Source organism: Sphaeramia orbicularis, chromosome 3, assembly GCF_902148855.1.
Source record: "Sphaeramia orbicularis chromosome 3, fSphaOr1.1, whole genome shotgun sequence".
NCBI lineage: Eukaryota > Metazoa > Chordata > Actinopteri > Kurtiformes > Apogonidae > Sphaeramia > Sphaeramia orbicularis.
In genome coordinates, this window is record NC_043959.1 from 14,926,044 (window position 1) to 14,943,326 (window position 17,283).

At 37.7% G+C, this 17,283-nt stretch overlaps 1 protein-coding gene across 1 annotated transcript in view; it reads left to right on the forward strand.

Annotated features, from left to right (window-relative positions):
• Nucleotides 1–543: 543 nt before the first annotated feature.
• The window catches only part of iqgap1 (IQ motif containing GTPase activating protein 1), a 68,011-nt gene continuing 51,271 nt past the window's right edge, over nucleotides 544–17,283 (forward strand). Inside the window, exons 1-2 of the mRNA XM_030126963.1 lie at nucleotides 544–803; nucleotides 2,719–2,821. Coding sequence (XP_029982823.1) covers nucleotides 758–803; nucleotides 2,719–2,821 — 149 coding nt within the window. The 5' untranslated portion in view covers nucleotides 544–757. The remainder of the gene's footprint in view (nucleotides 804–2,718; nucleotides 2,822–17,283) is intronic.

Below are 17,283 nucleotides of genomic sequence, written 5' to 3' on the forward strand. Positions count from 1 at the left end.
ATATTGTGTGAAAACTATGAAATAAAAACATTTTTAATGCTGCTAATCTGATGTTTTCTCACATTTTTTCATGCTCTAACACTAGTCAGTGCTCACTTCACAAAGATTATATGCAAAAAAAACCCTTTTTGTTAAAAAAAAAATCCTGTTAATTACAGTCTAATAACAATAAAAAGTAATTGATTTACACTCAAACATGTTACTGCAGATCAGGTTTATCAATAGCAGCTAATGGTATGAATTGCAGAGTATTATGGGATGGTGCATAAGTGTCCATTGTGTTGGTTGTTAAGGAACTAAAGCAACAAAACCCATGAATATACAATAGAACAGCTGGAGAACAGGTGTCCACTGCAGTGACCACTGTGCATGAAGGGGTTAAAATGGGGTCAGGAGCCTGAACAGGCTGGAACCACTGCTTTACTGTGCTGCGCTGCTGTTGTGTTTCGTCGTGCGGCCGACAGGGGGCGCCAAGACTGCAATTTTGTGGCTCGCAGCCACGGAGCTCCGTTTCCTGAAACGCATACTTCAGGATTAGGAAGAACACACCCAGTGACATCAGTGAGGTTTGAAGAAGAAAAAGTCACAGCTCAGACTTTGCAGAGGAGGAACAGCAGGGCCCGGAGGTCCGTCTGTCCACAGGTTTCTTTTGGTCTCAACTGGATTAAAGTCCGCACAGTTCGCTCAGACTGCGCGTAAAGTCAGAGTTCTGGGAACGGAAGCGGCCCACGGAGCGCACAGTTTGTGAACACGGAGGATGTCAGCTTCAGAGGAGACGGACGGGCTCCGGCCCAGATACGGCTGTAAGTCCACACTTTTACTCACCTTGATGCCAGAAGGCTGTGCGCACATCCGCAGGAAAGTCCGCCTTCTGCTCAGGACAAAAAAACTGGACTGAGTCCATTTTAGTTCTCCACAGTCCTCGCACTCTTTTTAGTGAAGCATGCTTAAAATCTAATTATGACTTCCGCGTTTTATCACAGTACAAAGACAGCAGGAGGGAGGAGGCCCAGAGCTGGTTCAGCTTCAGATGACACTTAAACAGGATGAGATTTGAAGTCAGCAGGAGCACAGATCTGTTCACCAGGACAAGGACTCATTCTGAAGGGCAGAAAAAAGGCACCAAGTCCAGAAAAAGCCTCAGACTATAGAAGTCCAAAGTGGGCCTTTGAAGGACATTTCCAAAGATGAAATGTCCTCATCATTACCGTTAAGTTGAAGACTGTAGTACCAGTCCAACTCCAGATCCAGGACCTGGACCCCCTGGTACAGGTCGGTTAGGATCTTAATAGAAATATCCCCCAAAAAGAATGAAAAACTGAATTCAGTCTTTTTCAGTGCAGTTACAGTATTTTCAAAACGTTTTTTCTTATTTTGCATTAAATGTCTTTTATGTTTTTTGTTAAAAAAAAATTTCTAATTATACATTTACATAAACATGCACTTATACACAAGAAACTACACAGACACAATATATACAAACAAATTATACAACAAACCTACAAACCCATTAAACCCCCCAAAAGAGAAAAAAACAAAACACAACAAATAAAAATAACAAGATAAATAATACTATCAACTTCTCTTTACAATACTCTGGGCTGAGTCAGAGTTAATATAATGTAAACTAACAACACATTACTCTATCAAGAGGACATGGGAGACAGCAGGACACTCTTATTGACAGTAGAGAAAAAAAGGATTCCATTGTTGATAAAACAAATTAATTTGTTCATGAACAGAAAACTTAATCTTTTCCAACTTTAAAAAGAAAAGTAAATCATGCACCCATTGCACAAAAGTGGGTGGCAGAGGTTCCTTCCACTTAAAGAGAATCATTCGACGGGTCAATAGTGGACAAAAAGCTATCTTTTATGTCATTTCTGCCCTAGTGTGACGTTCACTAAGGGAGTGGATTTGTGTGTGTTGTTTGAATCATTTGACAATGGATAACTCACCTCAAATACATGAAAACTAAAGCCTGTTTTAAAAATGTAAGGTGTAGAAAACAGATATTTGTTTTAGAATGTAGGAGTAGAAGGAAAAAACTATGTCAGAAAGATAGAAGTAAAGTAACGTACAGATACTGAAAACTGTAGTTATTTTCCACCTCTGAAAACATGCTGAAAGCTTGGTGTGTTTAAGTCACAGGTAAAATTGTCCGTTCTTTGGAAAATCCGGCTCTGAAAGTGACTTTTTTTTTAGTTCGTTTGCTCTTTGGCTGCTTTCACATTTTCTTCTCCTTTAAATTGTTTTCTGGCTGAATGAATAAACATCCGTGAGTATAAGTGTTGGGTTTTTGTTGAATCAGGATTTACCTGCTCCTGCTGGAGTCTTGGGAGGTGACGTGAACCTTAAAGGGGCCTCTGTGTCCCTTCCCCCCCTCCCATAATTCAGCAGAAACCCTGTTTGAGGTCTGCTCGGTGGTCTCTAAACTCCACCGCTGCTTTGTTGTTTGTTTTCAGTGGATGAATTCAAGCTCTTCATGAACAAAGGCACACACATACTGTATCCACACACAATGAACCAAATAAATGAGGTCGTTTGCTCAGTGAAGAGCCTCGGCCGATGGAAACTGGGCCCAGTTATGCAACCGCAGCTCGGTCCTGCTTCTCACTGTGAACACACGGAGCTGACTGTGAACACTCGCATTCATCAGGTCAAAGTTTTGGTGTAAAACTCACACGTGATCATGTCTTTGTGTGTTTGTGGACTCAGCGGTCCTGGATGGCGTGGAGCGTCTCACTGCGGAGGAGATGGACGAGCGGAGGCAGCAGAACATGGCGTATGAGTACCTGTGTCACCTGGAGGAAGCCAAACGGTAGGAAAACCAGGACACACTCACTGTCATCCTGGATCCACACTGTTCACTTTAAGTCACAGGTGTCAAACATGCGGCCCGTGGGCCAAAACCAACCCTCCAAAGGTTCCAATCCAGCCTGCGGCATGATTTTATGGAGTGCAAAAATTACACTGAAGATCTGAACAGTCAAAGGTGTTGAACTGGTTTTAGCCCAGTGTGATCTAAAGTAAAATAATAACCCTTACAATAAAATGTGAACAACCTGAAAATTAAGTACAATTTTAACAATATTCTGTCTGTTACTAAATGTTTTGTGGATTTGTAGATCCAATTTGTAAGTTGTGTTAATAAGTTGACACATAATATTGTAGATGTTCTTATTTTAGTTACACATTCCAAACTTGAAAATTTCAACTATATTATGTTTTTGTAACATTGTGCGTAATGCACATGTACAAGTGATAAGTTGAGGCATAATATTGGTAAATGGACTGAACTTATATAGCGCTTTTTATACACCTTAACGGTGCCCAAAGCGCTTTACAATTCCTCACATTCACCCATTCACACACACACTCATACACCAGTAGATGGCTGCTGCCAGGCTCTACTGGGAGCAATTTAGGGTTCAGTGTCTTGCCCAAGGACACCTCGACATATGGACAGTCAGAGCCAGGATTCAAACCGACGACCCACTCTACCAACTAAGCCACAGCCACCCATATTGTTAAAATTTAACTTGTTTTAGTGGTTCTACTTAGTGGTCTTGTTCATCTTGGTGGTCTTGGTCATCTTTATGGTCTTGTCATGTTGGTGGTCTAGGTCATCTTGGTGGTCTAGGACATCTTTATGGTCTTGTTCATCTTGGTGGTCTTGTTCATTTTGGTGGTCTTGGTCATCTTGGTGGTCTAGGTCATCTTTATGGTCTTGTTCATCTTGGTGGTCTTGGTCATCTTGGTGGTCTTGGTCATCTTTACGGTCTTGGTCATCTTTATGGTCTTGGTCATCTTGGTGGTCTTGGTCATCTTTATGGTCTTGGTCATCTTGGAGGTCTTGAGCTGGTCTGGTTTTTAGTCTATGTTGTCAGGTGCCTCATGGCTCAGATGTTCGGTGTTTGTTTCTAAACCTGCCAGCTGTCTAGTGGTCCAGTCACATCTCATTGTCTTTTTATGGCAATGACAATAAACTGAAACTGAAACTGAACTGAATCTGGTTCTGGGTCTGATACCCTGGTCTCTGTAGTCCAATACCAATTTTCTCCTTTACCTAAACGGAAATGATAACGTGACAATGTTTCACCCTGAAGTACAAACCTTGACTTTCTGTTTTTCCGTCTTATTGCATTTTTGTGAACTCAAAGTTAGTGAATTTCATCAAATCTCTAAAATCTGTTGCACGTGGCTGCGCTGGCACCAATGACATTTACCTCCACATTACTACAGGTGTAGTCTCAGTTGTTTCTAACAAGACTTTCGTATCACTCTATCGATAAATATGCAGGTACATAGTTGAATGTTTTCACTTCACCCGCCCTGCCTCCAGTGCGACTCACACTGATGTATGAATGTTTTGGTGGTGGGAGGGGCTGTTTGGCGTGTGTGGCAGCCACGCCTCTGTCAGTCTGCCCCAGGGCAACTGTGGATACTAATGGAGTTTACCACCACCACAGTGAACGAATAATGGATCAAAAACGTAAAGCACTAAAGAAATCCTATTATTATTATTATTATTATTATTATTATTATTATTATTATTATTGTTGTTGTTATTATTACTATTATTATTATTATTATTATATACTTTGCTTGTTGTATCATATTGTATTTGTTTGTCAAGGACTTTTACTTTGTTTGAAAGGTCCTCTATGAATAAAGATTTATTATTGTCATTGCTATTTTTATTATTATTACCTCTGCCAAGAAGGTTATGTTTTTGCTGGCGTTGGTTTGTCTGTCTGTTTGTCTGTCCGTGTGCAAGATAACTCAAAAAGTTATGGATGGATTTGGATGAAAATTTCAGGAAATGTTGATGCTGGCACAAGGAATACATGATTAAATTTTGGTGGTGATTGGAGTGGGGGTGGGGGTGGGGTTCTGCACTCTCCAAGTGCTTTTCTAGTTAGTACTAGTGGCATTGTACCTGTGGTGCCATTGTACGATAGCATGATAAGTAGAAGTTGTCTGCCACCACTATCCATTTGTAAACTACCGTGTAATCATGCATTGTACAGGTAATAATTTGAGTCAACATGTGAGGCATGAAGGGAAGAGCATGTATTTGTGTGGCCTGTCAAGCATGATTAAATTCATACAGCAGTAGTGAACTGCAGCCTTCACATTGTAGCATGGTCTGGTAGCTGTAGAAATTTCATGAACAGCAGCATAACCACTTCCGATAATGGAGTATGGCGGCAGGGATGAAGAATTCAAAGTAGAGAGAGGCTAAAATGGCCCAGCATACCTCACAACATTTGAATACAGACATAAAATTGTGCCTAGTAGATAGTCGGGTAATGTTTCTATTCATTTGGTGAGTTTGGCAGTGATCGGGCCTGTGAAGGCTGAGGAAAATCCATACAAACGCCCTCCTGTGCTGCAACATCGATGGGACACCACAGAATGTATATTATATGGTAGGATTATTAGTAGTAGTATTTGTATTAGTATTAGGTCAGATTCAGAGAATAATGGCAGTTTTTGTTCATGGGTTTTCACTTTCTGCTAGGTCTTTCAATTTGTTATTTGATGTAATTTCAATTTGTGAGTTCTCTAGTAGACAAAGTTTGGTTTGATTTTGAGGAACTGACATGTTAGTTTTAGTTCATTATTTTTCTTTCGTTTTACAATTGGTAAAATGGTAATTTTAGTTTTTTCAAATTGTATGAGTTAAAGCCTTGGAACAGTTGAATCAATGTGTGATGTCAAGTATTATTTACTAAACCAGTGTTTATTAAAGGCTCCATGTTGAAGTGAGGTTGTGCAGTGAATGTATGTAGGCCTAGTTACACATGAGAAGTGGTTTTATGTTGTGTAATGAAAGTATTTTAGAAAGGCCTCTGTCTGTGGAGATGTTAGTCTGAGTGGGAATGCAAAAACCTGGTGTCTCAGTGGGATTTACTGAAAAGTTTTTCAGATGTTTGAGATAAGATGTTTCCTTCTCCAGATAAGCTGGAACGATAACAGCCATAAACCGTTCCTAGAGGTCGGTGTCAGACTGTAGATGAGCACGCAGGCCGGTTCAGCCCGTTGTATGTCCAGTATGTTGGCGTGTTGGGACTGTGGGAGCGTGTCCACAGCTGTGTCCTGTTATGTCATGTCTGAATGTTTGCTTTTAAAGCAGCCGGACTCAATCCCGCTGCCCGCTCAGTTCAAAAGAGGAAGGGTTGTGCTAGACAGGAAGTGACTCAGTCGCTGTTGATTTCAGTATCTTGACTGTTGCCACAGAAACTCACGGTCGTCATGCCAACAGGTTCCAGTGTGAGAAATGACGCTGCTGTGAGAGAGTAGAAAAGACAGGAAATAAACTAGTGTGATCCTCACAGGTTATGGCCTGGAGGATTTACATTGGCACTTTATCATGATTATTACCCCACCCCCACGAACAGGAGGCAAGGGGTTTGTTTGTGGTTCAGTTTGTTTGTTTGTTTGTTTGTTTATTTGTTTAACACTCTAGCAGTGAAACTATTGGTTGAATTCAAACCAAACTGGGTTTATAGATTGCCGTTGACCCAGCATAGATGTGGTTACATTTTGTAAAAAGTAGGTCAAATTACATTTTTTTAAATGAATTTTTTAAATCTTTTTTTCCCCTTTTACTTGTAATAGGCAAAATTTCAAATCTCTATAAAAAGATCAATTTTATTTCAATTTACGTCAAACTTGCACATATTTAGAAGAAATTGATATGTTGACATCAGCACAAACATAGACATGATGACATCAGCTGGATTGATGCCAAAATAAGCAACAATACATGCAAGGGTTTGTTGTGCCTGGCACCACTAGTAATTACTGTTATTATTTTTATTGAAAAGGTAAAAGTCCATGTATGAGGAAGGGAACAACCCCGCCTTAGGAATTTAGATAGTTTTAGAGCACTGACAGAGTTACTTAAATACTGTCATGAATGGAGAAATGTCATGTTTGGTAACAAACTCCTCTGCAGTGAATCTGCATGTAGAGCACTGTTTTATACATTTAATTAATTTTATGTTAACAGACTGCTTCAACTCATTATAATTTGATTATAATAGTAACCCACTACATCAGACTCTGGAGGTTCCGAGCAGCTCCTTCAGGTTCAGACTTCTACACCCTCAGTGTCAGGAAGAGCTCTATCAGTCGTTCATCTGCTGTCAGATGGTACAACACAACAGTTTAACCCCGTCCTGTACATGTCTCATACTGTTGGACATTTTGCAATTCCTCTGTTGTAATATGTACATAGTCTGGATAGTTTTTATTAACTGCTATTATTTTTTATTTTATATTGTTTGTTTTTTGCACTATCTTTATCCATGTACACTTTTCGTGTTCTTTATTGAGTTTGTTGCATTTCTCCATTGTGGGATCAATAAAATCTAATCTAATCTAATCTAATCTAATCTAAAGTTGATTTTTGTGTGGACCAGTTTTCCTAATGTGCAAACCTGTGTTGCAGAGCAAAACAAAACTACTGTCTAGATTTGTTCATCTCAGTGCAACATTAGCATTGGAAAGGCACAGTTACTTGTGGGCGTGACCTAATTATATCCCCAAAATCGGGTTTTGAGGATATAATGGTTTTACTCTGACCACCGCTGCTGGATATCCTTGGTGTTCTGGTGATAACTCGGACAGATTTGGTTGGATTTCTTCCATGATAACCAACATAAGGAACCCCTAGCGGAAGAACCCTATGGATTTCAGCTTTTCTATGAGTATTATAAGTCATCCACATGGGGGCGCTTTATGCCGTGTTTCCACTACATGGAACCAACCCGACTCGACTTGACTTGGATATCAGGTCCTATTCCTGGAGACCGTTTCCATCACAGGATACTACTGACTTTACAGTACCTGGACGTCATAGCGATGCGATGAGGTTGCTGATAAACTCTCTTGTTGCGTGTTTCGTCAGTCAAGCTCATGCTGAATTTTTACATCTGATTCTCCTCGACCGAACTTGGTGTACCGAACAGGCTGTCATCATGTGGATTAACCTACCGCTATATTTACCGTCAACTTCCGCATCTGTTTTTTGTAAAACAGCGGGTCACAGCGACGAATGTCTGACCAATCAGTGGTCGGCAGTGTTTACATGTCACGTTTTAGTATCTGTTCCCAGTCTGGGAACCTCTGCGGAGGTGATACCAAAAAACTAGTACCAGGTACCAGATTCCAAGTCCTTTTCTGTAATGGAAACGGGAATGGGCCTTAGTCTGTATGTGATTCTTTGCATTATTGTATCTCACTAGACAGTCTTTTGACAAAATCCAGATGAAGTAAACAACGACATTCACATTTTCTGGTGCATACAACTGCAGTGTTTCCAATAATTAGTAGAGCTGAAACAATCGATTAGGTGCTTGAAGCGAATGCAAAAATTCATGATTCGATTAATTGACTCGAATTGATTGAAGGGAAATATTCTATTGCAGTTTTCCTGAATTGAAACTTCTTTGTGCGTCACAATAAGCGTCCGTGTGAAACACAACAGTGGAACCAATGTTTAACAGCAGAGAAATGAAGGAAACAAAGCTTTGATTCAGGAGAATTGTGGTCGAATGATTTTTTTTTGGATCACTTTGAGTCGATTAATCATTTCAGCTCTAATAGTTATGGACTCTCGACCATTTTTTTGACATGTTGGAGCGTTTTGATGTATCAGTCATTTTTTTCACACTTATTAGAACTCTAAAGCATCTGGACCCACAACTCACAGACTTTCCAGTAATTATTTATTGCCATCTCTTTAGCAGCAGCGAAACAACATATTCCACAGCCCCTGCAAGTTAATGTAGACTAAAACTGAAGCCTTTTAGTGCAGACAGATGGAAAAGAATCCTTATAAACAGACTGAAATAAAGTCAGCAGCACAGTGACCTATGTCAGTAATATTAATGGTAGAAGCCTATAGGTTAGTGCAATGTTCTGTTATATACTGTCATTACACTGATAAATGGACCATTTAAAACAAATGTATGCAAAGTTGGAAAGTTTGGAGACCTCTGTTATTTATATTTTAAAGACATGACTCATACTCTTCCTGTAAATTAAGATTGATCACTGTCTAAGATGAGATGAATCAGCCAAATTTTCTGTCAAATGCAGTAGATTCAAAAGTCGGGTATTTACCTCGAAGATGCTCAAATGAAGTACAAGTTCTTCAAAGATGCACTGAAGCAAATATTTTTTTGCTGTATTGTCCGTACCTAGAGAGGAACTGAAATGAACATCAGCAGCTTTTCAGAAACATTTCAGCTTTGTTGAATTTGTCGTCTTTCCATCTCTGAACGTTGCACATGTTCAGGGTTTTCCAACACATTCACATACTGGGGCAGAGAGGTGAACTCCAACCACCAGGAAACTCCAGCTGAACTCTCTGATCAGTCACAGATGGACATATTCTATACATTTTAAAGGCTTATTAAAGAATAAATGCAGACTGAACTTTATTCTTGTTCACTGCTCACAACCTTTCTTTGTTTTTACATAGTAACATTAACATGATAGAGTATGGTTCTGTTTTCTTCTTATGTTAAGTTATGTTAAATCTTTTACCTGCAGTTTTATTTTTTGTTTTGTTTTTACTGCGGATTTGTTTTACTCTTCATTTCATTTGCTGCAATAATTCCAGTAAGAGAAAATGTCATTTTATTCTTTATTGTTTCATTTGAATTTTTGACTTTTCTATGTTTGCGTCTTCAAGATCCTGCATATCCTTTCACACGCTGTCAGTGACAGTCTTAAAAACAGAATGAGGCGGTTGGTTTCAGGTGGGTGGGGCTCCCTGTGGGGAACACCTGAGCCTGGAGGGACCTGCAGATATGGCCCAGGAGGCTGACAGGTGAACTGGGTGGTGTGAGACTCGCCTGTAGGAATGCACCTGTACCTGTAGCTGCAGCGCTCGGTGCAGAGATGCAAAGTGAGCATCATTACTGTTTGGATTTCCATGTTCATCAGAATCTCATTCTGCTCCGTTCTTTATTGACTCTCATTTGAATCTTTAGCGTTGGTTTCCCACAAGGCACAGTTTGGTGTCAGCAGGACTCTGTCTTTATCATCATGTATGAATATCCAAAACAGGTGAAAAAATATCAGTTTCAACATCTTCCTCCCTAAAGTTCAGTCAGCCTTACCAGAAGAAAGGTCTAGAAGAAACTGCAGTAAGATAAGAGGATCGTATTTGTGCTGTAGATACAGTATATTACAGCTGCACTGGCAAAAAATACACTGTAGAGCTGATCTAAAGATTATATGAGGGTGTTTTAAGGTGTTTAATTTAATGCTATGAACATTTCATTTTACTAAACAAATGCATACATGTATGGATCTTCATTTTAATCAAACTGTTAGCATTGGCAATAACAGCCTATTTCAAATGAAATACACAAAGACACTTCACAAATATGTGTTTACAAAAGGTTTGGAGAATATGTTGACTCAGCATATACATGTTAGTTCAGTACCCTGTAGACCCTGTCTGAGTCCATTCCAACAGTTCGACACAGCTCAGAACAGAAGGCATGACTGTCACGAACTTCATGAACAACTAGACAAGGACAGTTTCCAAACTTTTGATGGGATAAGTCAAAATCCTGGATTTATGGCGATCCCACCTGAAGTCTTCATTGTTTCTTCAGTTGCAACAAAGCAATTCATCACACACACTCTGGAGGTTAACATGGACTAAATGTGAGCACTTCAGTGCAGACTATAAAGTATCTGTGAGAATAAACATTAGTCTAACAATATTCAAGCTTACAGCTAATAATGCAAGAGTCCCTGTAAAATACTGTAAAACACTGATAAATGACAATTTAGAGATGAATGGAAACTGAGCTGAAAGTTTGGACAGAACCGTTGATGTTAACGACTGTATCCTTATGATTCCTCTGAAAAGGAAATCATACAATGGATGAAGATCCATCTAATCCATCTTCTTACACCATCTAATGCTAGTACCAGCTGGTCTTGTACTTGACCACCAGAGGATCAGATAAGACTTCTAGTTCTACTTTGGTTGTTTCATTTCAGAAATGATAACCTGCAACCAGAAGCTTTATACTCATCCATTACTGCGTTGTTTGTACCTACTGTCGTCACAGAAGTTTATTCTTCATCACTGTGATGACCAGCCATGCTGACACAGTCATGTGCACTAACAACTAACATTCATTTAAATGACTGATTACAATGATGGTGCAGTGTTTCCATTGACATTAAAGTAACTATAGTCCTGTTCATTGAGCAATGTCAGGGTTTACAACTATTTTCAAGGGACATTATTATAAATATATAAAAAGAATAATATGAAAATATGTTTTACAAATGAATAACAATAAAATACTCCATTAATAATAATAATAATAATGATGATGATGATGATGATGATGATAATAATAATAATAATAATCTATTTTCAAGAAACTTGAAAAGTTTGTGTTTCTGGATACATTTGCACAAATGAATCACATGAATGTCTATATTTTGCAATAAAATATAGGGCAGTGTTTTTCAACCTTGGAGTCGGGACCCCACATGGGGTCGCCTGGAATTCAAATGGGGTCGCCTGGAATTTCTAGTAATTGATACAAATAAAAACTTATTAATAAAAAATATATGGTGAGTTGACAGAGACAATCCCAATACATAAAAGACATGACAGACTCTGATGCTGAAACTGCAACACTGTGGTTCTGTTTATCTGTCAAATGTTCATTGTGGTCGGTTTCAGATGCTGCAGCTCTTTCATAATTCATAGTTTGAGTTCTTGTTTGTTCGGTATTAATTGTCAGCCTTGTAAATCACAGCTGGACTGACTGTACATATCCTGACCAAGGAAAATCAAAGTCTCTCATTTTGCAAGAATTCAAACCTGGATTTACTGCCTCCGTCTAGAATAATATACATTATATAGACTAAATGTCATCTGAAATGAATGTTTATTTGCCACATAGTATAGCAAACTATTACATGATCAAAGACAAATTAATTTTAGAAAAAAAAATTCTCCATTTTGAATGTCTGGGGTCATCTGAAATTTGTAAGTTAAAATGGGGTCGTGAGCCAAAAAAGGTTGGGAACCACTGGTATAGGGTTTAAACAGACACTCCTGACATATGTGCCAAATTATCATGAGTTTTAAAACATACCTAGCCTTCCAAAAACTGCTTCAGATTTCATGGCGAGTAATGCAACGCCATGGCAACAGCATTTGACATTAGGTCATCTGGTGAAATTTTAGGTGGATCTGGGAAATCTACACATACTGTATAAAAGTGAAAGGGCTTTTACTTCCTGTTGTCAGTAAGTGGCGCTCTGACCTAGATGAAATATTATTATGTTGTTGTTGGGACTCAGCCTATTTGTGGAGTATTCTATATATTTTCTGTATTCTTTATTCTCAACATTGTCGTTTGGTTTCGGCTGTTCTTGGTGCTACTCTCAGTTTGTGCTTTCACTCTTTCAATCACCTTCAGTCTTCTATGGAATGCAGTTGGACATGTTTTTTTTGTTTTTGTTTTTTTTCCCCCCCAGTTTATTGATCTACTGCACATTCCCCCAACGTCACATCAGCAGAAACACCGAGTTATGTCCGGCAGCATCATTCTGCGGTGGCAGCTCTGCTTGTCCACGCTCTGCTCATAAATCAGCTGCTCAGGTGTTTAAGGAGCTGACACTGCTGAATGCCTGACATTCCTAAGGGTTGACACAGTGAAAGTCGATTTGTATTAAGGAAACAGTCGGTTCTGCTGATATTTTTTCACTTTATTGTCCCAATCTGATTATATCTCATGAGATATTTTCACGTTATAACATTTACTTTACCGACTTTATAACATTTACTGTTGCCGTTGTACAGTTTATTGTAGATTTCAAGACCAAAATGCAACAAATCCAGATGAAAAGCTGATTTTCATTTTGGTAGAGCTGTATGTTAAGTAACATTCCACTCTATACCAGTGGTTCCCAACCTTTTTTTGGCTGTGACCCCATTTTAACATCATAAATTTCTGGCGACCCCAGACATTTTTTTGCTAAAATGAATTTGTCTTTGATCATGTAATAGTTTGCTCTACTATGTTGCAAATAAACATTAATTTTAGATGACATTTAGTCTATATAATGTATATTATTGTGGACGGAGGCAGAAAAGCCAGGTGTAGATTACTGCACAAAGAGAGAATTTGATTTTCCTTGGTCAGGATATGTACAGTCAGTCCGGCTTGGATTTACAAGTCTGACAATTAATACTGAACAAACAAGAACTCAAACTATGAATTATGAAAGAGCTGCAGCATCTGAAACTGACCACAATGAACATTTGACAGATAAACAGAACCACAGTGCTTCAGTTTCAGCATCAGAGTCTGTCATGTCTTTTATGGATTGGGATTGTCTCTCTCAATTTACCATGTATTTCTTATTAGTAGCTAATTTTTATTTTTATCAGTTACTAGAAATTCCAGGTGACCCCATTTGATTTCCAGGCGACCCCACGTGGGGTCCCGACCCCAAGGTTGAAAAACACTGCTCTATACACTCTCTTCTTTTATGTGACTCTAGTCCCTGTAGTGTTTGAGTGCAGGTTTCAAACATCCAGCTGATGATCTGATTTACTGAATGAATTCAGACTTTCTTATTTATCAGCTGGTGTTTTAGTGTTAAATCTAGCGCACATTCAGATCATTCACTGATTAATTATTCCTTCTTCACTGTATCTGTAAATGCTATGAAAAAAAACACTCTAAATCTCCTTGTTCAATCTGTACAAACCATGAAACATTTTAACATCAGTGACTTGACACACATTTATTTTGCTTGTGTTTGTTCTGCTGTGAATTTAATGCAGGGTCTTTTGAAATAAATATGGTTCAGAAGAGACTGGTACTGTATTTTAAACCCACCGTCAGTTGACGTGTAGAGTCTTAAGGTCAACAAATCCAAGGGTCTATACAGATTATTTTTTAACATCACATATAAAGTCACAGAATGGAAAACTAAAGGGTTTGGACAGTTTGTATTACTTTCATGTTCATTTTAGAGCCTCTCACTACATGCACATGAGCTGTCGTTTCTTTTAAAACCACAGTGTTGGAGGTGTTCGACAGAATCCGTTTGCATTAGGTCATAATAACAGTGTGTACTAATGATGTCTCATGCTGAGCGACACTAAAGAATGATGGGAATTTTCTCTGAGGACACACAGTCCCATAAGCTCCTCACATTGATATCTGGAGGACATTTCAAAGAATCTGAAATGTTTTAGTGAAGTTTTTATGTTTCCTTTTGTTACATCTACAAATATTCATAATAGAATTGAGATTGCGTGTTTTGTTTTTACTGACAAAAACCTAAAGATTTTCTGACTTTCTTTATTAAAAAAAAAATAAAATAAATAAAATAAATAAATAAATAAATAAATAAATAAATAAATATATATATATATATATATATATATATATATATATATATATATATATATATATATATATATATATGTATAAATATATAAATAAATAAATATATATATAAATATAAAAAAATATATATATATATATATATATATATATATATATATATATATATATATATATATATATGACCTAATCTGGTTCTGTTCTCAGGTCTGAATCCAGTTTGTGTCAGATGTTGCTGTTAAATGTGTTTCTTATAGTCATTAGAAGGCGTGGTAATGCTAATACAATCCCTTAATCATCTGGGAGCAGGAAAGACGCTGCACTCACATGTTGATTAGGACTCAGTGTGATCTCTGCTCAGCTCATTAGCCTGTGATCCTGGGTCTTTGTGGTCCTGCACAGTATTTACTCTGCATTCAAGCCATTTAGGATCTATGTGCAGGTGATGCTAACTCACAGAGCTCATCGATGTGTGGTGAAGATTTCAGATTTATCCTGAGGCCCAGTTTTAAAACAGACATCAGTCCTGAAATGACAAGTGTTTCTACTTCAGTGAAGGCTGATGATTATGTTTAATCTTCAGTTTGTGTGTAAATGCAGAGAAATCGTCCAACAAATGCAGAGATAATCTGTGTTTATCTGTAATCTGCCCAACCACTCAGCACTCAGTCAGATTACACTGAGCTGTTGTTACAAAAATAAAGACCAACTGAGATAATCTATCATTTCACAAACTTGTTTTTACTGGACTTGTATCTGCAGAGGAGCACGACTTAAGGCAGTAAAAACACTTCAGATTGTATCTTATGCACAGTGTCAGGTATTTATTTAAAAAAATTATAATCATTTACATGGTGTTTAGGTGCAGTTTTAAAATCTGACTACAAACAAAATAGAAATAAACAAGTGGTGCCAGGCACAACAAACCCCGCCGCTTGCATATATTATACCTTATTTTGGCATCAGTTGCCTCTCTATATATGCCAAGTTTGAAGTAAATTGAAACAAAATTGATGTTTTTATAGTCATTTGAAATTTAGGGCATTATAAGCAAATGGGAAAACAAAGATTTTAAAAATTCATTAAAGAATTTAACTTTGACCTACTTTTCCTAAAATGTAATCACACCTATTCTGGGTCACTGGCGATCTATAAACCCAGTTTGGTATGAATTCAACCGATAGTTTTGCTGCTAAAGTGTTAACAAACAAAGAAACAAACTAACAAAGAAAAGAAGCTGCCATAGGCAATGCACTTACCGGAGGCCTTTTTCACACTCTATAATCTTATACTAGTTGTTTTTCTGCAAAATTGAGGGAGTTACGGTCGAAAATTTGGTATTTTGAAAATCATGACCTTGAGTTTGACCTTTCAAGCTCATTGAAGGTCAACAAATTGGTACCAAATGAAAGGCCATATCTGACTGCCTAGAAGTCGATAATACAAAGCTAGTCGATATCTATCTTAGTTTTCAAGATAGAAGCCGTTTTGTGAACATGCACATTAGGCACATGAGCTCTGGTCAGTGAACCCAGTTCCTCTGTTCGATGTCTGTAATTTCCTGTTTTCACACTGTTGTAATGATCTGCTGCTGCTGAAAGCATCTTACGTAACATTCACTTAATTTTTTAGTTTGAGCAGAACAAAGATACATTTTTCACATATATAAACTATATATTGCTACTAATATATATAAAATGGGTGTCAGGGTACACCAAAATCATGTACCCTGATCCATGATTTGTACTCCAGTTTTGGGTCATGGCACCAAACAATACAATACAGTAAAATGCAGAAAAAGCCAGTCCTGAGGCCAATCCCAAAGTGAATGTTCTGGTTTCTCTTCATTTCTTTTTAACACAGATCAGTGAAATGTACTTTTTTCTACCTGCATGTACAGACAGAAAAGAGAAAGAAATGAAAGCTAATGGACAAGATGTATGAAATATGGATTAAAAATGTCTTGTTGGATGTGAGAATATGCAAACCAAATAAAGATGATGTCCAGTTTTATAGGATCCCATCATTAAGACGCTGTTTGCAGTTAAACCTGGACATGAAAGGTCTGAGCGGACAGACTGGACAGGATCCAGCTGATGAGTCAGGTCCAGGATGGACTGGGCTGCAGCTCTTATTTAACTGCTGCCAGGTGTTTGTTCCTGGACAGACAGTCATTGACTTCCTATGAGAATAACCTCTGACCCTCAGCTTCCTCACATGAGATGAGTCTTCATTGTATTTGTTTCTCTGCTGCTGAGCTGTTGGATTGTTTTTCTAGAATTAAAATGACGACAGTTTTGTGTTTTCAGGATCAGTCAAAGGAATTTGGAATACCATGATAATGAAAAAACTGACACACATTCATATACATACACATGTAGTGTGAGTGACTTGTCTACAGTGTATATTGGTTTGGGTTAAATACCGATCTTTGAGAATTGAGTCTTTTGTGTTTATATGATGAATTGATTAGTTATTCAAATAATCTATAGATTAATCAATTATTAAAATCATCATTAGTTGCAGCCCTTTTATATATATATATACTTATATATATATATATATATATATATATATATATATATATATTTTTTTTTTTTTTTTTTTTTTTTTTTTTTTTTTTTTTGAATGTGTGGCTACTGAATATGAATGATGGTTTGCCTTAAAGGACTCACTGATAAAATATGCTGTGCACTTTTAATCCCCCTCAACCAAATATAGTGTAAGATTCTGTTGAAAGTTACTGCCCTATAATTTAGATTAGATTGTCTTTGTGTAAAACTTATTACATACATACTTATATTTGAAAGTACTCAGATATTATAACTGCACAAGGACATTGAAAAACTGGGTCAGA